General features: G+C 43.9%; 5 protein-coding genes across 5 annotated transcripts; 4 read left to right on the top strand and 1 right to left on the bottom strand.

Moving 5' to 3' along the window:
- Positions 1 to 1,409: 1,409 nt before the first annotated feature.
- Positions 1,410 to 2,770, top strand: EAE98_005893 (uncharacterized protein; the record flags this gene model as incomplete). Its single annotated transcript, XM_038953515.1, has 3 exons — positions 1,410 to 1,843; positions 1,896 to 2,678; positions 2,740 to 2,770. The coding sequence occupies 3 exons, from the start codon at positions 1,410 to 1,412 to the stop codon at positions 2,768 to 2,770; spliced, it is 1,248 nt and encodes a 415-aa protein (XP_038809910.1).
- Positions 2,771 to 4,312: 1,542 nt separating this feature from the next.
- EAE98_005892 (uncharacterized protein) lies at positions 4,313 to 11,626 on the bottom strand (the record flags this gene model as incomplete). Its single annotated transcript, XM_038953514.1, has 3 exons — positions 4,313 to 4,768; positions 4,817 to 11,119; positions 11,174 to 11,626. The coding sequence occupies 3 exons, from the start codon at positions 11,624 to 11,626 to the stop codon at positions 4,313 to 4,315; spliced, it is 7,212 nt and encodes a 2,403-aa protein (XP_038809909.1).
- Positions 11,627 to 12,624: 998 nt separating this feature from the next.
- Positions 12,625 to 16,650, top strand: EAE98_005891 (uncharacterized protein; the record flags this gene model as incomplete). Its single annotated transcript, XM_038953513.1, has 5 exons — positions 12,625 to 13,240; positions 13,291 to 15,222; positions 15,283 to 16,058; positions 16,111 to 16,354; positions 16,439 to 16,650. The coding sequence occupies 5 exons, from the start codon at positions 12,625 to 12,627 to the stop codon at positions 16,648 to 16,650; spliced, it is 3,780 nt and encodes a 1,259-aa protein (XP_038809908.1).
- An 802-nt stretch (positions 16,651 to 17,452) lies between these two features.
- Positions 17,453 to 20,322, top strand: EAE98_005890 (uncharacterized protein). Its single transcript, XM_038953512.1, has 3 exons — positions 17,453 to 18,160; positions 18,287 to 18,690; positions 18,782 to 20,322. Exons 1-3 carry the CDS (start codon positions 17,923 to 17,925, stop codon positions 19,610 to 19,612), a joined length of 1,473 nt encoding a protein of 490 aa, XP_038809907.1. The 5' UTR covers positions 17,453 to 17,922; the 3' UTR covers positions 19,613 to 20,322.
- A 665-nt stretch (positions 20,323 to 20,987) lies between these two features.
- EAE98_005889 (uncharacterized protein) lies at positions 20,988 to 22,967 on the top strand (the record flags this gene model as incomplete). Its single annotated transcript, XM_038953511.1, has 1 exon — positions 20,988 to 22,967. One exon carries the CDS (start codon positions 20,988 to 20,990, stop codon positions 22,965 to 22,967), a length of 1,980 nt encoding a protein of 659 aa, XP_038809906.1.
- Between the last annotated feature and the right edge of the window lie 8 nt (positions 22,968 to 22,975).

Here is a 22,975-nt window from a genome sequence, read left to right as displayed (position 1 = left end):
CGGATGAAAACATAACTGGCCTTTCATGTGAGATTCGCGTATTGACTTGTTCTTTGTGATTGTCTTTGCCCCCAAAACTGTTGAGACACGGCATATTCAGCCTTATCAATCGCATATCTACACGAACTGTCGATCTAGGCAGATTCTTCTTCTCTTCCCGATGAGTAAACAAGTAGGAAAAGGGTCTGACCCCCAATTGACATATTCTCAAGTCGCATGATCAAATTATAGAAGGTGGGCCAGGATGTAACAACAATAAAGACTGTAACAATCCTTAAGGAACAAAGACAAACATCGTGAGCCATATTTTCAGACAAGAAAACTGTGGCAGTAATAATCAATACTAGGGAAATACATATCAATACCAGGGACATACATCCAATATCAGAGGTATAAGATGAATGTACCTAGACATACACATCTTAACATCTGATGTACAAGTGGAAGGTGCACAACATTTTCCTTGTTGATAGTTCACTTCCCAAACATCCTTTTAGCTTAATGACTACTAGAAGATAATTGCCATTATATTTGTATGTTGTAAATCTTAATTGTTTGATATTTTTTTCCACCTATCTATCCTCTAACAAACCCAGCGTAAATAGAGACAAGTTAGGCAGTGTCATTTGAAATCAGCAACATAATGAATATACATATAAAGGGTTAATGCAATGGTTCTGGGCTTATGTAAATGACTGGAATTGAACAGGAAATGTAACAAATCGAAGATTATCTGTACCTCCATCTCCTCAAGCACAGAAATCTTCAAGGAGGTTGAGATATGGTTGGTACTAGTACTAGTGTGATCCATCCCCGCATTTTGAGCACAGACGGCAATTAAATCTCCGAGCTGCCACAGTAACCTGTTGTGCACGGTCCATGTTTAGACCTTCCCTCGGCTCCCTCCTCGGATCAGGCACCACAGTCAATCAATACCTAGGTACAGTAAGTGTACTTTTCTATAAACTCTTCAAAAGCATATTATCTAGCTCAAAAGTCTTGTTCCTTTCCACATACACACCATAACATCAAGAACAGATAAGCTTTTTGGAAATTTGTTCACCTGTTCATCTTAATTGACCTACCAATCCTCTTCCTTGGCATTCGTTAGATTGGATACTCTTATCTTGAGCTGGCCTTGATACACCACCTTCATATTCCATCCAAAGACTTGAGTCTCAAATATTCGATCCAAGAGTCTCTCATAAAACAACAATGTAGGTTTGCCAGTTTAATCTACATGTGGCCAGAGAAATATATAGAGCTCCAAAACTCTGAGCACATAGCATATGGTGACATAAGCTACAACAAACTTTTGCTACAAACAGAGAATTGTACTCTTGGGAGTATTAATATCTTTAAGGCAGAGTAAACTCAAGAAATAGTCAGAGAACTAATATCATTACAGAATGCCTTGTACCTGCTGTTCCCGAGATCAAGCTCCATCCGAACAAAAATATGAGCCTTTCATCTCGAGTCAAGAATTAGGAGAAAAATGTCCGCTCGACAGCAAGACTACCAAGTCTTTTAAGCTCCCTATGGTTCGCCCCAAGAGTGTAATCAACATTAGCCTCCTTATTAAGATGCCTATGGAGATCTTCCAGCGCACTCTCAAGTATCTTGACATTGAAACTCTGGTTAATGTTCGCCGTTGTTCTCAATATTGCAGACTGGCAGTTGAAACTAACCTGGAATGGCAAGAAATTTCTGAAAATGCTCCAGAGGCATTGCGCGCCATTCTAAGTACTGGAGTGGGATCCAATGTACTTCTGCTCCAGTTGCATTATGCCTTAACAACCCCTGAATGCGAATTCTGCGTAGAAGACTTTGAGCCCCGTAAGCAGTAAGTACCGAAATCTCTTCAATGGTACCGAGACGTGCTAATTAAGTTAAAGTTTGGATGATGAAAAAGTCATGGGTGCTTTTTTATCACTCTTTGAAGGCAAGCGAGCTTGCGCTTATTGTCTCCGGAATGATATCTCTCTTAGAACCATTCCATATATCGACTTCATCCGACTCCAGCGTCCCAACTCTGCAATCAAAATTCGGCCCGAGGTGCAAAATCCACCAAAGTTGCGAACGCTTCCAGGTACCTACGGCTACAATAGGTACAAGAGCTCTCAACGTCTGCTTCTTGTTCCCCTGGGTGATGTCGAATACGTCGATGGAATGTCAATGAGCAACAACGAAAGACAATTATTGCTGCGCTCGCGACACGAAGTCATCATCCCTAAGCATCCATTCGCTGATCGCCCAGTATTGAGCAGACAACTCGCCCCACACGATGCCTACGTGGGATTCGAACGCGAGGATGAGATAGCCCGTCGTTACATGACTGCTATTCCCTTTCCTTACTTTGGCAAGACTCATACCCACCCCAACACTAAAAAGCGTGTGAATTTTCATGGTTGCATCGAATGTCATCTCCAAGAGAGATACCACGAGAGACAATTCTTGGTATCTTTCAATCAGGGTGATGCCGACGCGGTAGTCATGACATGCGCGGAAAACTTATACAAACGACAGACGAGACAATGGCTCAATGATGCATATGCGGAGAAGATACATGCGAGAGATTTTCACGAGCGCATCGAAGGAGAAGAAGTAGAATGGAGAAAGCGAAGACAGGTGCCAATCTTAATCTTCTCAGAACCGGATAATTCAGAAGAATTCCGAATGTAGGAACCTCCTGAAACCTACCCGCAAGGTATATGTTATCAAAGCTGACTGTATGAATAGGTATGACTATGACTATCCGCTTTTTCTATGAGATAATAGCAGCATTGGGAGTGGATAATTCGAAGTAGTTGGTACACCGGGAAAACTCTAAAAGGAGCTTCACAAGTTGCGAAGACATATCGTCATCGCCTCCAAACAAATTTGAGGGTTAGTTTTGGCCATGGATCAGGGACTAGGATAATATCAAGGCTTTTTCAGGAAAAATCCCTATTTTCTAGCAGATGTTGAGACCTTGCCTACAAATGCATATCTTCCGTGAGAAATTCATACACCCATAATCATCCCCGGACCATTATAGGATTCTTATCCAACCCTACAAAAATCACCCACGATCCAATAATAATCTAAATCCAATCTTATAACCAAATTTCTGATTCGCAGAACAGAACCTCACACCTATGTAAATTGACCCAAGACGTGTATTTCAATTCCATTCAAAACCCACAGCCTACCGTCTGACATTAAACCCCTAAGTTTTTAAGGCAAAGTTACTTCTAAGTGCGGTTTGAAAGAACAAACTTAAAGTGTTTCGCGATTCGAATATTCCTCTTCTAATAATACACCCGATTTCATAACATGTGTCCAAAAGAAAAAGCACCTTTTTCAATATCATCTAATCGAAATTGGAAAATTAGAAAATGCAATTCAATCAATATAGCTCCAAATTCAAAAAACTCTGTATTATAATATAGATCTCAATTGATAGAATCTATAAATAAAATTTGAATAAAATTGATCAAGAATTTATTGAATTAAAAGTGATTGAATGAAATTATGATTTTTGAAATAGTTTTTAGGTTTTTAAACTTTCAAAAATTGAAATTCATTTAACTATTTTCAATTCAATAAATTTTTGATTAATTCTATTCAAATTTTATTTATAGATTCTATCAATTAAGATCTATATTATAATACAAAGTTTTTTCAATTTAGAGTTATATTGATTGAATTGGAAGCAATTAAATTGTTTTCGTATTAGATTTAACAAAAAGTTAATTAGATCAAAAAAAAGTCACGTTTTGGACACACGTTATGAAATCGGGTATAAACGCGGATTGGTATCTTTGTTTCTTCACATACCCACCTTTCCCCCTCGGAATAATCACTTACTTCATCACCTATCTCCCACACTCCAAAAGATGGAAGAAAGCATTTGTTAAGCTCTCCTTTCCCTCGAAGACCTCTAAATCCCCACTCTTCTCTTGAACATCCTTCCACATTTCACATCTATAGCACAAACTCAAACTCAAACTCACATTCCCACGACCATGATAAAGCCTCTTTGGGAGTTCTCAAGAAACCAAAATTTCCATTCATAAAACGCACAAGTCTACATAGGTATTATTCCAGCCCATTCCATCCCACACATTCCGGGAAATAAAGATATTATACACCTCTAACACGAAAAACATATAATTCATACACAAATCTGTGCTCCATTCCTTTCACTGTCCCCTTCCGTTCCTGCTTCACTACTCCTGCTATTCCCATCACAAACGCCCGAGAATAAATTTCTACTTCATTCTGCGCGAAGTTTTCCTCCATCACATTATCATCTACCTACCATAAGAAATTACAAGAACCCCTTGCTCATGCTATCCTGCCTACTCAAACTACTCTTTCGTTTAGGGATGTCAATCCCTGCATCTTCGGAGCCAAATTCACTACTCGGTCTCCAAGTACCACTCGCACTTATTCTCCCACCCGGACCTTTCTGCATTCTCAATGCCTTCCAGCCTTCCAATTCGCGCTCTAACCTCAAAGCCTTTTCTCTTTCTTCTCTTAGTTCACGTTCTGCTCTACGAGCTGAAAGTTGATTGGTCGAATCACTTGATTGAAGCTCGTCGATTGTCTTGAGAAGTTTTTCGACCTTATCTCTCGAGCGGGCGATATCTTCTTGAAGTTGCGTGTTGGCCTTTTCTTTGCGTTCAATTTGCTGTTGAAGATCTTTGACTGTGCGATCGACATTTCTTACGGAACGTTGCGACTTGTTGCGTTCGGATTCTTGCTCGTCAAGTTGGGCTTCGAGCTATTTTATGTTAGACTGGTGACAAGTTTTTGGGAAGGAAATTCTCACCTCTTGGACACGACCGTGAAGGAACCTCACGTCTTGGCTGGCACTTGAATAGCCTTTAGTTTCCAAATCCAGTAGTCGGACCTGAGTTTCTTTGAGTGACTTTTCTAGCGCAGCCTTCTCCTTATTCAACTGTGCTGTCATTTCTCTCTCGGCAACAATGTCTTTCTGTATTTCAGATGCAAGTGCTTCAGATCGTCTCATCTTGCCGATGGCTGCAGCTGCAATATCTTCTTGTTGTGCTAAGTTAGATTTAAGTTCCAAGATCTCGCGATCCATTCCAGCAGCATTTCGTAGCGCAGGGCTATCGCTTCGTGCAAGATCGTCGAGACCAGCTTTAGCTTCCTCTAGACGAGCTTGTAAGCCGCGCTTCTCGCGTTGAAGAATGTCTCTTTCGGCAGCTGCATCGTCCACGTCTGTTCTGAGACTCCGCACTTGTGCTAATAGTGATACAATTTTGCCTTGAGCTTCATTGTGAGCGTTGACGGCTTCGTCGCGTGATGTATTGAGATCTGAAAGAGTGGCCTCCAGGCGAGCCTTTTCTTTAGACCATGTTGAACTGTTCATAACTTCATCGTCCCACTTCGTTCGAAGCTGATCCAATTCTTCCCGAAGTCTTGTGTTCTCTGTTTGTTTGAATAGCTTCTCCTCACGAGCAATGTCCAATTCATTCGTGAGAGTGGCAAACTCAGCTTGGTATTTCTTTCTGGTTTGTTCCATACTAGATTCTTTGTCTTCAATCTCCATGGCACGTTGGCTTCGGTAATCTTCAAGCTCATGTTGTAATCGTTTCCTTGCTTGTACTGCAGCATCGAGATCAGAGGAAAGATCCTCGAGCTTCTCTTCATAATGTTGGTTCTGTTTTTGAAGATCTTCAATGGCTTCATCCATTTGCTTCCGTTCTGACATGATTTCGGCACATGTATCCTCTGCTTCTTTTGCTTGAGATCTGGCAAATTGTTCGGCCCTAGAAGCCTTCAACACGGCAATTTCAGCCTGTTCAAGTTTGCTAAAGTACTCGTCTGCTCTACTCTTGTAGAGACCGAGACTAGAACTAACATCAGCCAATTTTGAGGATTCAGCATCCAAACGGATCTGAAGATCGGCAAATTCTTGCAAAAGTTGATTTCGACTGGCGGCATCCTGATCCCTTTGCAAAGTCATGTCCTCAAGATCAGACTTAGCATCTCGGAGATCAACCTCCAAGACTGCTCGGGTGTGTTTCAACATCTCAAAATTTTTCTTCGTATCATTGAGGTCTACTAATGCATCTTTGTGAGCGTACATTAAAATTCGTCTGTTTTCTTCTTGATTGTTGATGAGCTCAAAGAGCTCCTCGTGAGATTTGGCTTGAATATCGCGGAATGACAGTTCTCCCGTTTGAATACTCTGTTCAAGAGCGGAAACTTTCTTTGCAGAATCATCAAGCATTTCATGAAGTCGAGTGTTGGCTTGCTCAAGTTTGTGCACACGGCGTACTGACGGACTATCCTCAAAGATATCTCGTCCTGGAACAAAACGCTCAAGCTGGCTCTGTAGATGACGATTCTCCATTTGTGATAGCTGCAATTGATTTTGTAATTCTTCCACGTCAGCTTTCAAATCCATGCGATTGTTGAAACTTAACATATCGGCAGTACGATCAGAGCGTCCAGAATCTTGCCCAACGTCACCCGAGCTTGGAAAGCGGGGATTAGGTGGGGTCGCGCCTGACAGAGGTCTGCCATTGAGTTTGTTTCTGAGATGTGTCGGGGATGAATTTCGAGTTCCCTCATTGCCATCAATCTCCTCAAGTTTTGACCTACCGGGCGTGTGCCACTCGGAATGGTCACCAAACTCATCTTCATATCGTTTTCGCAGTTCAAGTACTTGTGCTTCAGCATTCGACCGACCAGCAGCTTGAACTCTGAGATTTTGCCGAAGTTCCTCGACTTTTTGAGTGAGTTGAGAAATAAGGTTTGGGTTTTCAGATGTGCTCTTATCGAAACTACCATCGAGTTGTACAACCGGCGGTGCAGGCATCTCTGGGTCCACAATTTTCATCAGCTCAATGATATCTTTATCTCGGGTATCAATCAAAGATTGGAGTTGTCGATTTTTAGATTGAGCCTGAGAGTGCAACTGTCGTTCATCCTCCAATTTGCGGTTTGCCTCTGCTAACTGGGTTGTCATAGTAGAAGAGGTCTTCTCTGCGTTTCTACTACTCAAATGCTCACGTTCAACCTCACGCGTTAGATCTTCAAGATTAAGCTCCAGCTTTTCTTTTTGCTTTTGAAGGGATGCCAGTTGAATTTGTACATCGCCAAGCTGTTTATTGAGCTTCTTGTTCTGCTCGTCGACCTTTGCTTTCTCTCGCTGGGCTGCTATTAGCTGACCTCTCGATGATTCACTTGCCCTAGAGCTCGTGCGGGCAATCTCGAGACCTTTTTGTTGAAGCTTATTGAGTAAAGCACGATTGTCATTTTCAGACGCATTTAATCGACTTCGGACTGTGTTCAGTTCGCGTTCAAGTCGCTCCTTTTCTTGATCGACCTTGAGACCAAAATCTCCAGACTCTATCATGACCTTATTAAGATCTTCCACTTGCTGATTCAGGCGGCTGCACTCAGTCTCAAAATACTTTGCTCGATTCTGTTCCGCTTCAAGATCTTTCTTCAAACTAGCTTCGCGCTCGCGGGCTAGGCGTGATGCGTTGCGGTCTCCAACTACTTCAGCTTGTATCCTGGCCTCTTCGGCTGCAATCTTCGCCTCTCTTAGCTTTCTGATTTCGTTTCGCGCTTCGTTGCGTTCCTTTTCAGCAGAAACTCTGTTCTCCATTGCTCTTCTAAGAGTGTCTTGTTGGACGTATAATTCCTTTTCGATAATGATTTTAGCCTCATTTAGTTCTTGAAACTTCTCACTAAGCTCTCGGAATTTATGCTCTGCGAGGAGTTGGACATCGTCTCGAGATTGCCGTTCTTTGCTAAGGTCTTTTTGCACTTCTGATAATTGCTGTTTCAAGGTCGAGATCTGTTCTTCTAGCCTCTTTCGATTTTGTTCAGCGTGAGCATCTTCTGTCAGTCTAGCATCAAGAAGTTTTTTCGCGTCGGCAGCTTCCTTTTGTAAATTGGCTTGCTGGGATTTCATTGCGAACATCTCGGCCTGTACTTCCTTTAACCTGTTGGCAATATTTTCTTTTTCCGCCGAAAGTGATCGCTTCTGCTCGTCAAAACTTTTCTTCTCGGCCTCATATTTACGGTTATCAGACCGAAGGATAGCCAACTCGCTTTCCTTGCGCCTGACGAGATCTTCATACCCTGTCGATGTAGCAGATAAATCAGAAAGTTGCTTCTGTACTTTGCGGTTTTCGCTGGCTAAGTTGCTTTCCCTTAATTTAGAAGCTTGAAGGTCTTTCGCCGCTGCAGCCAACTTGACTTCCGAATCTTGATCGTTTCTGATCAGCTTCGCCTCAAGGTCCTGAACCTTTCTCTCCTTAATGCTCAGTTGACTTTGCAGTAGCTGGACGTCCTGAGAAAGCTGCGCTTCTTGTGCGCTTCGATCCGCTTGCTTCTTGGCGAGATCCTTCAATTGATTGTCTAAATCAGCCAGCTGTTCAGCAAGGTTTCGCTTTTCGCTCTCCAGCTTAGCTATTATGTGACCTGCTTGCTCCAACTGAGATCGATATTCATCGGATTGATGTTCCGCTCGCTTTTTGGCCTCTAGCAAATCATCCAGTTGATCCTCAAGCTTTTCCTGATCTTCAATAGCACCAGCCAACTTATCGCTCAACTCCGTCTCACGGAGCTGCAGACGCTTAAATATCTCTTCCTTGTCTAGGGCTAACGCTCGTTCGCTTTCTAAGGTTTGTTGGATCTTTAACATCTCAGTGTGAGTATTTCGTCGTTCCTCGTCTAGTCTTTGGCGTTCTGACGCCTCTTGGTCCATTTTCTCGTTAAGCTGCTTTATCATCTCATCTCTCTTCTTGACTTCTCCTGACGTTCTCGAAGCTCCCAATAACGGCTTCATCTTGACTAAGAGGCGCCACCAAGGGTTCTCACAAAGGTCGATGTAAACTTGGAAATTTCGCTGTATGATCCGTGTTGCCTCTGCTCTATACAGTCGCTTATTGGCAATACGTCGCTGGGTAAAACCGCGTGCCAGGGATTGGAACCGTGTCATAATCTCGCGGATCAAGGCATCACGTTGTTCTTCAAGCTCTGCCAACACACCGGCACGAAAGAAGACTTTGGTGATTCCAACACGGAACAATGACTTGTCCAATTGAAGTTTATCTAACATCATACTAGCTGCTGTCTGGCCATCAAGGTACCCTTTGGGAATGTTCCTGCACAAAACTTCATATCTTTGTCGGAACTCTGAAAAATGAAGTCTGTTTGGAAAACCAGTGCGTGCAATTCTGATACCCTCCAAGACACCGTTGCAGCGCAATTGGTCGAGCACAAGTGGTGCACTGAGTTGCTTAGGTTTTTTCTTGTGGTTGGGTATGATACACCTCACAAAATGAGGATGCGTCGAATGCAGCTGGGCCATTAAGCTAGATAGCTGTTCTTTATGTCTTTGAGCGACGGTGCGAAAAAGGCCTTTCTTGACCCTGCTTCGGATGGCACCAGAGTCATCGCCTGCTTCAGAGCAATCACTGAAGAGATTTGCAACATGTGCATCGCTGGATGCAGCCAACAATCTTGTAATGTTATCATTCATTGGATCCTTGTTCTTCTCCAACCATCCTTCGGTAGAATATTCAACTTCGGCGGCATAGTGAGTGAGCATAAATCCTTGCCCAAGCCTAGAGGCACGATACTTGGGAGTTTTGCGATCCCAAAGAGAATGAAGCTTTTCCGTAAATGACTTGTCCGTGGCTTTTGGCATCACACAATCTTCATCGAGACACGAGAAAATACCAATGGGGTTGGGCAACTCAATCAAATCAATCGTAGGCTGGAGATCATGTCCAAAATCAATAAACTTCCACTCGATTTTCTCACGGGCGTATTCTTCTTGTTCAAGGACAAACATATGGTGGTTGAAAAATTGCTGGAGCTTCTCGTTCGTGTAGTTGATGCACAGTTGCTCAAAACTGTTTTCTTCGAATATTTCGAATCCAGCAATATCAAGTACTCCGATAAAGTGAGAGTCATCGAGACCCATACCAGTCCTATCCAATTGGCGATTGATTCGGGTTACAAGATCACCAAAACCCCTCTCGTAGATACCCTTTGCCAACGAATCTATTGCGAGTAGAACTTGTTCTGGCGTCTGCACCTTCTCGACCCATTCCCGTCCAGCTTTTACTCGAGGATGTAACAACCCTTTCAAAAATGGCTCGAGCGGAATTCCAAGTAGCTTACACACTTTGTCAGCCTGTGCGCGGGCATCCGGAGCCAATCTAGCTTGATCGGCCGATCTACTCTCCTTCACGACAGTTATATTGCCCAGGTGGAGAACAGCAGCAACTGTTCGTAAGATAGATATTTGGTCGTTCTCGGAGAAGCCCATAACATCGAATGCCTCGACCAAAGTGTTCCACTCATCTCTGTCAGAGACACCAACAATGGTGTCATGACCATCCCGTGTATAAGCGAAATCCTCTACGTCTAATCCTTCGATGAGGAATTCGTTTTTCAATGTGCGATCAGCTCCCTTCAAAAGCTGATAGAAAACGTGATAATTCCGCTCATGAGCATTCAGCCTTACCACTCTTGATTTCTCAAAGAGATACCAATCTATGAAAGCACCGGCTATACTGCCATTGCGCGTAAACTCGATCCTGATGAATTTTCCGAAGCGGGAAGAATTATGATTCCTGACTGTCTGCGCATTCCCAAAGGCTTCCAGGATTGGGTTTGCCCGAAGAATCTGCTGCGAGAGGGTTGAATGTTGTACCTTGTTTTTCATGGGTGATTCCGAGTTTGCAACTGCCGCCAGGTATTGAATGACTTTTTTGGTATTTTCCGTTTTTCCGGCTCCAGACTCTCCAGTTACAAGAATAGTTTGGTTTTCTCCTTCTTCAACTAGGTTCCTGAAGGCCTCATCTGCCGTTGCAAATATGTGTGGTTTACTCTCTTCCCGACCTCGTCCCTTGTATAAATTGATGTACTCATTCGTGTATATAGGTAATGAGCAATATGGATTAATAGTAACCAGGAACAAGCCTGAATAGGTGTAAATGAGATCAGCTTGGTATCTCATATGAAGATTATGGACGACTGATGCTTCATTGAGATGCGTAAGCTCTGCCATGTCATTTGCTTTGTCGAATTTCGCGGGGTTTACTTTGTCAACAGTTTCAGGATCGACCTCTCGTTGCTAAATACCCAGTCAGACATTATACTGGAAGAAAAAACACATTCGTGAACTCACACTTCCATCGTCACATTGGACCAGTATATGATGATTTTCCAACTCCTCTACTACCCATCCTTTGACGAATGCAGTTTGAGGATCTTTCAACCAAACATATCTCTTTCCGGAGAAATCATTCTCTCCTTCCATTGCCATCACAGTTTCTGCGCCGAGTCGCATCTCTTCCGAATTGATGAATGAAGGCGCAAATGTATTTGAAGAGGGAGCAGTCGACTTAGAATTGGAGCGAAATCTTAGTGAAACATTATTATTATTGGGGGGCACGATATCTCCCAGCGAGGAGTAGGATTGGTGTCGATTGTGTGTTTGATGGCTTTGTGCCGGTGATGAGAAAGGAGCTGACGCAAATATTGCACTTTTCGGCCTGCCTTTGGGAACACCTGGTTCCGGGGATAAAGTCCCTGACCTAGCAAAAGGATTGTTGCGCTTTATCTGAAAATTGGATGCCATCGTGGAGTAGGCGTTGTTGGGTTTCAATTGATTGAAGCAAGGCTATGTTCCTTAAGAAGTAAACAAAGTCCATCCATCCATGGGAAGATTTCAAACTGTCGCAAAGCAAAAATAGGGGAGAAAAGTTCATGCAACCTCTTCAATCATTACATGTGAAATTAGTAAAGAGGGTAGCAAATAAAAAGATTCATTCTTCTGTTTCGCCTCTTTTAACTCTTGAATTGGATCGAGATTCTTGTCAACGTCAGTGTTTAAAGTCAATATTGACGACGCGAAGGAGGATTATTAAGTGGCGGTACAAAGTTTAATTTGGCTTTACCAGGTAGTTTGAATGGTAGAGTTTCCCCTGGCAACGCCGGTTGATCCAGTGCCGCTTCAGTCGTAGAATCATATCGATAAGAGAATTGACGGTTTGTCGTAGGGCAGCCACCGTGAGCCGTGCTGCGATCACCTCGTGACATTTACTCTAGTATGACACTGTCTTTGTCTAGTGACACTCTCTCGACTCTCACTCACTCTCATGAGTCTCATCAATATCGAGCGGGATTTACCGGCGCTAAGCAACTTGGAATCTTCGACTGGCGTTTGCTTTTGGTGCGATCGTACTAATAAGTTTCTTTTTCCCATTACCATCTGCACCTCCACCTCCACCTCCACCTCCAACAAGCTTTCAGACAGATTCTACCCGGGTCTTCTTCATAGCCAGGTTCATCAAAATCGAGTCAACAAAATAAGTGAAGAAAGTGATAGTCTCACTTGCATTTTTCATTGTTCAATTTTGACAATCCTTTCTTCTGGCTCGTCGCGGCACCCTTTTCTCTGCGACTTCTGCATCTGTAATTACTTTCTCCCTTGATTTGATTGCGCTGCGCCAATGATTCTCGACCGTTGAATTAAACGCGTCTTCGAGGTAATTTTGCAATATCAGTCAGAACTAATCACAGTTAAAGTTTTGAATTCTTTCAGTAAAGCTAGGTACTGCTTTGTACTTGCCGACCATGTCGGATTATCCATACTATGGCGCGGCCTATGGCAATCGCGACCAGTCGAACAACCCACCGTACCCAACCTATGCAAATCAGTCCGCATATTATCCACAAGATGATGGCCGATCAGGGCAGCACACGATGACTCAAGGATATGATAATGCAATGGCGTATGGCTATAATCAACAACAACTTCCCAACTACAGCGCGCCCGCTATGCAGAATAATTTACCCCCAGTCCCAGCGTTCCAGGGCTGGAACCAAGAAAACTCATCTATGCCCCAATACAATGCAGCGCCGCAAGGCATGCATTCTTATGCTGGGTACAACCATCAAAATTATGCTCAAAATTCGCAATACTATGCGCCAGTGGCTGCCCCGCAGCCAGCATATCATTCACAAACACCCGCGTATGGTAACGTTGAAAATCGCGAAATGAGCGAAGGAGAGTATGATGATACTTCTGCCCGCATGCACTCAGCAGCTCCAAATGCTTCGATTGGCGCGCCGGGCTCGAGCCACTATCGCGGAAACGATAGCAATGGCTATCTTGATACTGCCCATCGCGCTGTCTATCCAGTAGGCCAAGATCTTGCTCCTCAGCAGCCGCCACCGACTCTTCGCAATGGTAAGCAATTTCGATCTCTCATAAATTTATTTATTAACGTCTCCCTGCAGCAGCCGATTACTATAATCAACGTCAACCTTCGGCCTCGTACTCCCCTTTCGTAGCCCAAAGTGAGCCAATGTTTGACCAAAGCAAGAATTCTCAGATTAAGGATACAGGCGCAGGTAAGGGAGCATTGAACACAAAGAGGGGCGGTGGACAGAAAAAATCAAAGCCACAATCACCGGTAGGAGAGCCTAATAATACTGCATCCAAATCTGGCCAGGAAAATGTTCCCTCTTCCACAAAAGGTCAGGTATCAGAGACTGTTGCAAGCTCTCGCCCTTCTGAAGTTGATGCACATAACGATACCGTTACTTTCAAAACTGTCGCTGAAGCTCGTAAAAAAGCTGAAGGCGCTATCCTGAATCTTTGGTCGTATGATGTTCGATTCCCAGCCTATCTTGAAGAAGGTGTTGATGAAAAACTTGTCGGAGAATTGTTTGATGAGCTTAGATTGTCGAAAACTGCAACGAAAACCATCAATGCAGCCTCTGCTCAAAGTCCCTCCACCAGTGTTTCTTCTGCGCCTACGTCTGGCCTACCTGCCACTAGTGGACATCCGAATGGTCAGGTTTCAGCCCAAAATTCTACAGATAGATCTAAACAAGCTATAACTAATGGAGCAGGCACTGCTACTCCTGCAACTGCGCAACCGAAGAGTGCAGCCGCCGTTGAGAAAGAAAAAACAATGCAGGCGAAGATGGACGCTCTCAGGAAATCGAGAGCTGAGCGAGCACAGAAGAATGCGGCGAAGTCTGTCACAACTACCGCTACTAGTCTTCCTAGTCCGATTGCTCAAGCTAAACCAACCATAATTCCTGAATTGCCTACATCGGTTCCAAATTCTACTTCCTCTGCTGGAAAAGTCGTTGAAAAAAACAAGGTTGGTACCACAGATTCAAGTAGCTCAACTACAATTCCAGCTTTGACTGTCACAACACAATTTCCCCAATCGAACGCACCACCTCCAAATATTCAACAGACCTCTCAAAAGATTCCGGGTTTGTTCTTAGCTTCTGCCCCACCCGCCCCATCATCTGTCCCACAAACTATCATGCCAACCCCGGTTCTCAATGGGCAACGCAAACGCCCAGTAGCTGCTGACTTTGACGGACCTTCGACATCCACAATACCACTCAAGCGACCATTTGGTCAAAGTCGTGTGGAACCAAAACCGTTTGTCATTTGTGTCAGTGAGGATGAAGACGAGTCTGATGAAGATGTCGAAATGGAATTAGAATCTCAGGCTGATGCAGATTCGCCTGTTCAACCACCTCGCAAGCTACCCGAACAAAAGGCATTGCCGACAGCATCTTCTTTTCTTCCACCAAAACCATTTACCCCACCTCCTGCATCGTCGACGAGCACCCCACCAAATTTACAAAGTGCTATTAAGCCACATCCCGAGGATCTTCGACGCAAGGAAAGCGAAATTGAGCAGTTGAAGAGAAAAATTGCTGAAGCTGAAATGAGGAAGGCAAACAAGAGAAGCAGCAGCGGTGCACAAACCCCCATCAATAACGTCGCAGCTAGTACGAGCAACATAGGCCTTTTAGCTAATAAGCCAAATTCTTCAATCGAAATGCAGAAGGCAACCAATATTTCTAAGGATAAAACACAGTCTAATGCGGCTCAAGCTGCCGAGCTTCAAAAAGCCGCCGACATTCGAAAAGAAGAGGCCGAACTCAAACGACTCCGACGTGAAAGAATTGCGAGCGCCATCCCCCGTGTGGACGCTGAAGCTTTACAAAACCAAGCGAGACTTGAGGAACTTCGTGCCGAAACTGCCAGAATCGAAGCGGCGGTGCAAAAGAACCTCCAGGACAAACAAAAGCTGGTTGAGGAAATGGAAAGACTAGGCCAGGAAACCGATCAACAATTGAAGGAGCAAAAAGAAAAGTTGGACAGTCTCACACGTGAAGAGACAAAAGACAATCCAGGTAGGTGCAAAATTACTATTATCAGACTGCCCATAATAATAGATGCTCACATTCCCACAGCTGAACCACCTCTAGCTTCTGCTCAGCCAGACTGTGAGCCAGAACCACAAAGTCTCGCAGAATCCGAGCCAAAATCTGCATCAGTTCCCATGGAGCTAGATGACCAAATCGATGATGCTCGCGATGAACTGCTGCAGCAGCAACAACAACAGCAGCAGCAACAGCCTGAGCAATCTCATACTACTGATGCCACTGCTGCCTCCCCAATTTCTATACCTCCGACCCAACTTGATAGTGTCAGCGATATGGCGCATAACACAACCGAAGACCATTCTTTTGAGGTCAAAGAAGCATCCGAAACCAACCAAGATCTTGAGGCTGCGCTTCAAGAAGCCGTGCGCGCGGATGCAGACTCTGCTGTTCCCAGTGACCTCGAAATGGAAGACAGCAATGCGCCTCCTACGCGAGTTAATGACGTAACTGCCACACCCGATGAAGAGAAAGCAGGCTCCAATTATTCGCCAGTCCTTGAGCGTTCTCAGCCACTTGCAACTTCATCAACCCCCAACATTCCTGACGTGGTAGATGCCTCGGAGATCGCTGATGTAGACTCGGATAACTATGAGCCCCCAGAGGCTACTCCTGCTGCTGATGAGACTTCGTCGGTGGCGTCATCTCCATTTAGCCCCGCTCCGCCAGATTCAGTTATTGATGCAGCAGAAGACGATGAATTGCCAGAGTTGTCAAACGGTAACTCAATCGATCTTGAAGTTATCTCTAATGGCGTAGAACAAAGTCTGCCGGCAGAAGATGGTAGTGTCCCTCAACTAACAGAAGTAAAAGTCTTCTCCATTCTTGGTGGCAATTCCCAGGCTGACCCGAGCCCAGAAACCCCTTTCTAGCGACCCTAATAGCTCAAGCTTTTTCACACCATATGAAAGCCCTTTGAGAGTGTTTCATGCATTTCGGTTTCATCCAGAATATAAGCAACAAATTACGGGTGGGCTGAAGTCTATCACTTATACTAACAAGATTGATGCGAAGAAAGAACTGTGTCGATACGAATTGATGGGAGGAATATGCAATGACAATACTTGCGATTTTCAGCATTTTAGAGAAATGGGACTGCCTGGTGCGTCGGTAGTTCCAGCCAGCATGCTCTGAGCTCACCCTTGAGTATCCCTTTCGTCCCCTTTGCTAACTTTTATCCTAACAGATGATGCCGTTCTTGCGAAATTGGGATCCCCGGACGAGTTCGAAGGAGAACAACGAGATAGGTTTATTGAAGGTTTGAAATCACTACTCTCGGGCCTGCGAGCAAGAAAAATTAAAGACTTTGATGCCATTGCCTCGGAGATTGTTGCACATCGTGCCAAATTCTTGGGCGATTCATCAAAGGTACTCAGCCTCGAAGGCACGACACTTTAGACGACTTACCTACAGCGGCCTGGACCCTGAACTTGTAATTCTCTCAGCCCATTCTCCCCCATCACATACTGTTGCCAGAGACCTGGTCAGGCTTGGTATCGATGCTAAATAATCTTTCCTTTTTGGTGTGAAGGCCGAAGATGGCCTAATCTCACTTTGTTGGACCATTTATTTTCAAAATCTTCTTTTTTCAGACCTGAAATATCAATGGACAACGACTTTGCATGGATGGAGTTGCATGGAAAAGCTGGTGTTTTTGTGGCATGTCTACGATACCCCGTCTGATGAAAAAAGGAGACCTGGGGGAGTGCATCCAGTGGGTGCAACCAGTGTGTATTCTGGAATAAAATTCCTTTTAACACTGAATGATAAAAATCTGCGAAGTTTATCCTGCGAATTAGCTAGTCATTCATAGCATAATAATTGACTAATTTATTTTACTTTTCAATCAACCTGATTCCACTTTGCTGTTGACTTCGGGATATCATGGCATTCCGAGGTCTGTGAAGTTGCTTGTTCAGTCTGACAAATTAATCTCGACGGGATGGGATGTCTTGTTGAGTTTTTGTCAAAACACGTGACCACGCGAAAGAGATGAAATGCAATACCCCAGATACTCTCGTAGAAGAACCCCACCCACCATAATGATCATCGCACACAACTACTGAAAGCGGCAATTCCGATACCAAATAATCACGACATCTCAGCCAGAACTTCATCATTGCGCTAAGTAGCAGTGAGCACCAATCTTTTTTCCATGCACCTAAAATGGCAGGCCAAACTATGGAAATCAGCTTCCCGATATGATTGTCTGGGCCATGGCTTTCGTTTTATTGGCTTTGGAAACGAAAAGACGATAAGGTTGGAGAGCCTATGAGTCAACAGGGGATTGAGGATCATGATGTAACATGTAGCTACGAGTATCTCGCGGTGGCTCGAAGTTGAGTGATTGCGTGCTACATCATTTGGTATTATACATAGCGGTCCTCTTGCAAATGGGGAACGGCTGTGAACCTCGGTTTACTACCTTGATAAGATATAAAGGAGATGGAAGTTATCCTTGTGATTGTGATGTGATGTGATTTGATCCATTTTCATGCAATCTTGATACTACTTGATCTTTTACATATGACGAGGATGACGATATAAGTGTATTGACGTACCCCCATTCTCTATTGCTTTCGAAGAGTTTCTGCTTCTTTTTCATTCCTCGACGTCGAAGCGTTTTTTCGTGCACATTGGACATACAATTGATTCATTGCAATTTTCATAATGTCGCACACGGCGCCACAACAGGCGCTGGATAATGAGAAACCCGCAGTGGAAACGGAAGGCATTGATGGGATTGACAGAAATGAAAAAAGGAATGGAAACGAGAGCGAGGTTTCCGATGAATCGTTTGCGAATCCAACGGGGATAAATGAGAAGGCACTAGTCAGAAAGCTGGATTGGAAACTATTACCTGCGCTTACATTGCTTTATTTGTTGAGTTTTTTGGATAGAAGTAACAGTATGTTTTACTCCGTTTTCTCTGCTTTAATCTCCTCTCTTTCTTCGGATTCAGGGTGGAAGTGAATTCAATTGAAGGTTGCGAATTGATGATTAGAATGATACTGACCAAAATCCAAACACACAGTCGGAAATGCGAAACTTGATGGATTAGCGACGAGTTTAAACATCACCGGGAACCAATATCTATTGACACTAACAATTTATTTCATCGGATACGTTCTCTTCGAAGTACCTTGCAACATCATACTTAAAAGAACAACACCCAAAATATGGCTTCCAACACTCATGCTTCTATGGGGAATCGTCGCGACCTTAATGGGGATTTCTACAAACTATGCGGGGTTTCTAGCTGCAAGATTTTTCTTGGGTGTTACGGAAAGCGGATTGTTTCCTGGTGTGGTATTTTACTTATCAATGTGGTATAAGAGGACGGAAACACATTATCGAGTTGCATTGTTCTTTTCTGCAGCTTCGTTGGCTGGTGCTTTTGGTGGAATCTTGGCTTATGGCATTGGATTCATGGATGGAGTGTGAGGATTGAAGGGGTGGAGATGGATTTTTATTATTGTAAGTTTTCTAGAACTAAGTGTTGAATTAGATTGTGCTAACCAACGAACAGGAAGGGCTTCTGACTGTCGTTGTCTCTCTCCTAGCTTACTTTTTCATCCATAATTACCCCTCAACCGCACCATTCCTCACAGAACCAGAACGCTCTTTTATCCATGCGCGTCTCAAGTCTTCCACCGATGCAACCAATACTGAACCCTTTACTTGGGCCAACGTCCGCGCCGCTTTTGGAGATTACAAATGCTGGCTCTACAGTCTCGGTTTCCACACGATGTCTCTACCCCTCTACACCCTTTCTCTTTTTTTCCCTACCATCATCTCAGCCCTTGGCTACAAAGCGGCTACCGCACAACTTCTAACTGTCCCCCCTTACGCATTCGCCACAGTACTTACAGTGATCATCGCCATCCTTGCAGAAAAAACTCACAAACGCGCTCCTTTCATTCTCTTCTCCTCCTCATTTGCAATCATCGGCTATATTATCCTTCTTGCAACCCCACACAACAAACCCGGCATTTCCTATCTCGGAACCTTTTTTGCAGCCGGTGGAATTTACCCCAGTACCGCTATCGTGCTTTCCTGGCCCGCGGCAAACGTAAGCGGACAAACTAAACGGGCCACAGCGACTGCGATGACGATTACTATTGGAAATTTAGGGGCAGTGTTAGGAACGCAATTGTATAGACCGGCGACGAGTCCTAGATGGTTTTTAGGTCATGGATTTGCATTGGGGTATTTGGTCGCGAATTTGTTAGTTGTGGGGACGTTATGGATTTGTTTGGAAAAGGAAAACAGAGAGAAAAAGAGGAGAGAAGAGAGTGGGGAGGTAGGAGATGAGGTTTTGAAAAACGATGAGGATGTTAGGTGGATTTTTCAGACTTGATGACCTAATGATAGATTTGAGATGTCTACAATGGATACAACTGCCTGAGAGAAAGAGTCAATCCTCACGGCATATCCCGATTACAGGTATTTACAATATGGGCTGTGTAAAAATCAGAGTTACTTGGAAATGTAGAGATTTGGAGATGGCCAGAGAAATTATTTAGGTCAAAAGCAAACTAGGGATCAGACAACACACACTTCGTCATCCTTTCGAGTGTTATGGAATCCCAGGCTTAGATTCACGAAAGATTAGGACGCTTCAAGTTGGACTATTGTTGCTTAATAGATCTCGGATGCGGATGCTTTGTGTCCCGAGCCGGAGGAATACCATGCAGATTCTGTCTGAGAATTTTGGTATTGATATTTAAGTAAACCCGTGGACAGCTCTGTAAAGGCGGTTTAATGTTCACCCGATCGCAACTTGGTTGGGTCTACCGGCCATTCGCATCACCGACGCCGACAACGAACGATATATTTAACTTTCGGGATCTCTTGATTATTGCACTATTGAGCTTAGCATCTGAAGATCAAATTCTTATCAAGTTGTCAATAACACACTTGCTTTTTGCTTACTATTTTCATTTGCTGTAACCTTTCAATAATTAATAATTCGAATGACGATAGACTTGAAGCTTCAAAAGTCGTGGAACCTGAATCACCTCGATTAATTGAAATTTTCTAAGCAGAGTGACTGACTGAAGTTTTCGATAATGTCATTTATACACCTTATATAATACACTATTTCACTCGCTTGGAATCTATTCCAGGGGCTATTTCTAAATGCCGTCGTTGCCAGCCTCGGTAAATTTCCTAATTGTGGGTTAATCGTACGGTTTGTTCTACATTTTGGAGTATTATTCTCCTCGACACGCTTGAAATTCCTCGCACAACCACAAAAATCAGTTTTTTGGGTTACACTGGGTACTCTGAAGTTCAGAGATCTGAATGACGTGGAAAAGGGGGAGTATGATGTAGTTTTAAGGTAAGTCATCTAAGTTGGACTGAATATCAAATTAGTGCTCTAGATATATGCAAGGGGTTGAAGGTATCCCACTACTTGAACTGCAGGGCGGATCGAAGGGTTTACGCACCCTTGTAAGTCTCTTGGGTTTTTTCTTGATTAGATCAAAGATGCATGGTAATCTGTGGAACATGTAGCCCCGTGAGCTATCTGAACAAGAAAAGTTAGGGTTAGAAGGGCCAAGAAGCTGGCACACTGGGCTTGCACTGAACGGAACACGGAATAATTTCCAAAGACAACTATCAATCTGATATATAAGGTGATATGATCATCTTTTCAAAACTCCCCATTTCGTTTCTCTTCATCAATCTTCTAACGCTTCCACAAAGCGAAGTACACGTCACTTTTCAACATGACTACCGCTCCTGATTCTAACAATGATTTCAAATTTGCTACACGGGGTCTTATACGAGCGATGGAAGATCGTCACATCTATTCAGATCCTAATCCAAATGATGAACAGCAAAATATTGTCTGGGACACTAAAGCATATGATTTCCTCGCGGGAGAATGCCCCGATACAGCCGAAGCAGCACTTTGGAGGCAAGGGCAGTTGTGCAATGCAACAGCAGGCCTTTATCTTGTCACTGAAGGTGTCTATCAAGTTCGTGGACTTGATCTCGCCAATATGTCTATTGTGAGAATTCCGGGCACAAATGGTATCATCATAATCGACTGCTTGACCTCTGTTGAGACTGCCCGCAAAGCTATTGAGCTTTACCAGCAATGGCATGTAGAGAACAATGGCCAAGAAGCAGAAATCAAGGCCCTCTTCTACACCCACTGTCATGTAGATCATTTTGATGGAGCGGCTGCTATCGTTCTTAAGGCGAAGGAACAAGGTCAGACTATTCGGATTTTCGGTCCTCAGGGCTTTCTCGAGCATGCTGTTAGTGAGAATGTGTACGCGGGAGCAGCAATGTCTCGTCGATCAATCTATATGTACGGTATGAAATTACCTAAATCTCCCGCTGGACAAATTGGTTGTGGACTTGGACAGTGCACATCTACCGGGAAAATCTCACTCGTGGCACCAACTCACTACATCACCCAGAATGGCGATCTTGTAGATGGTATCGAAGGCCTGCAGATCATATGCCAATTGACTCCAGGAACGGAAGCTCCAGCTGAAGTAAACTATTACCTTCCCGACTATAAGGCTTTGTGTGTGGCGGAAAATGCCACGCATACTCTACACAATATTCAGACTCTCCGAGGAGCTCCAGTGCGCGATGCCCGACTTTGGTCGCGATACCTGGATGAGTCGATTACTCTATTTGGCGATAAGACAGATGTGATATTTGCAGGTCACCATTGGCCAACCTGGAATGACGATGAAAATTTAGTCCTACAATTTTTATCAGAGCAACGTGATTACTACGCCTATCTTCATAATGAATCGCTTCGACAGATCAATGATGGACAAACCCCTTTGGAGATTGCAGAGAACATTCAGATGCCTCCCAACTTGAGTGCGAAGACGCATCTTCAAGGTTATTATGGTTCAATCAGCCACAATGTAAAAGGTGTTTATGACAAATACATGGGTTGGTTCAATGGGAATCCAGCTTATCTCTGGCCACTCCAACCCACAGACGAGGCAACCGAGTTTGTCAAATGCATGGGCGGAAATCAAGCCGTTCTTGACATGGCCAACGAATATATCATGAATAAAAATCTTCGATTCGCAGCTACGCTTTTGGATAAACTCGTGTTCAAAACTCAAAGCTCGGTTGAGAAAGATAGTGATATTGCGATACAAGCAATGGTAACCCTGGCTTCTGTATACAATACTCTCGGATGGGGCTCAGGAAATGCCACCTGGCGTAATTTTTATTTGACAGGCGCTCATGAATTAAAGTTTGGGCCTCAGAAAGTAGATCTTTCCATGTCACCTGAAGCATTGCTGACATTGAGTTTTGACGAGCTATTCGACACAATCGCTATCAAAATCGAAGGACCCACCGCTTTCACGAAACCAGAGGTGTATTTAGTGAAGGAAATCACCATCGATTTCATGGTTTTCGATGTCCAACAAAACAATAAGCCGAATGCTGGTTGGCATTTGAGATTGAGCAATGCTGCCATGACGGGCCATGCCATTCCATACGTAGCTTCCTCGGAGAAGCCAAATCCGGGGAGTGATTTGACTATTTGGTTAGATCATGTGAATCTTGCCAGATTAATTGGAGCCACGGCTCTGGGGAGAAGTCCAGTTATCGTGAATAATCCATATATCGCCCTCACTACTGCTGGAGACGTAGATGCGTGGACTAAGATCACAGCCTTGATCAGATTACCGAGTGCTGATTTCAATATTGTTACGCCTTGAGTATCGAC

Source organism: Botrytis deweyae, assembly GCF_014898535.1.
Source record: "Botrytis deweyae strain B1 chromosome Unknown BDEW_012, whole genome shotgun sequence".
Taxonomy (NCBI): Eukaryota; Fungi; Ascomycota; class Leotiomycetes; order Helotiales; family Sclerotiniaceae; genus Botrytis; species Botrytis deweyae.
This window is presented reverse-complemented; position numbering and strand designations above follow the sequence as displayed.

Bases quoted from the DNA above. Each gene is read 5' to 3' on its own strand.
- EAE98_005890 (XM_038953512.1), top strand. From the start codon at position 17,923: ATGTCGCACACGGCGCCACAACAGGCGCTGGATAATGAGAAACCCGCA. The intron at 18,161-18,286 runs GTATGTTTTACT...CCAAACACACAG, and splicing joins TTTTTTGGATAGAAGTAACA to TCGGAAATGCGAAACTTGAT. The intron at 18,691-18,781 runs GTGTGAGGATTG...ACCAACGAACAG, and splicing joins GCATTGGATTCATGGATGGA to GAAGGGCTTCTGACTGTCGT.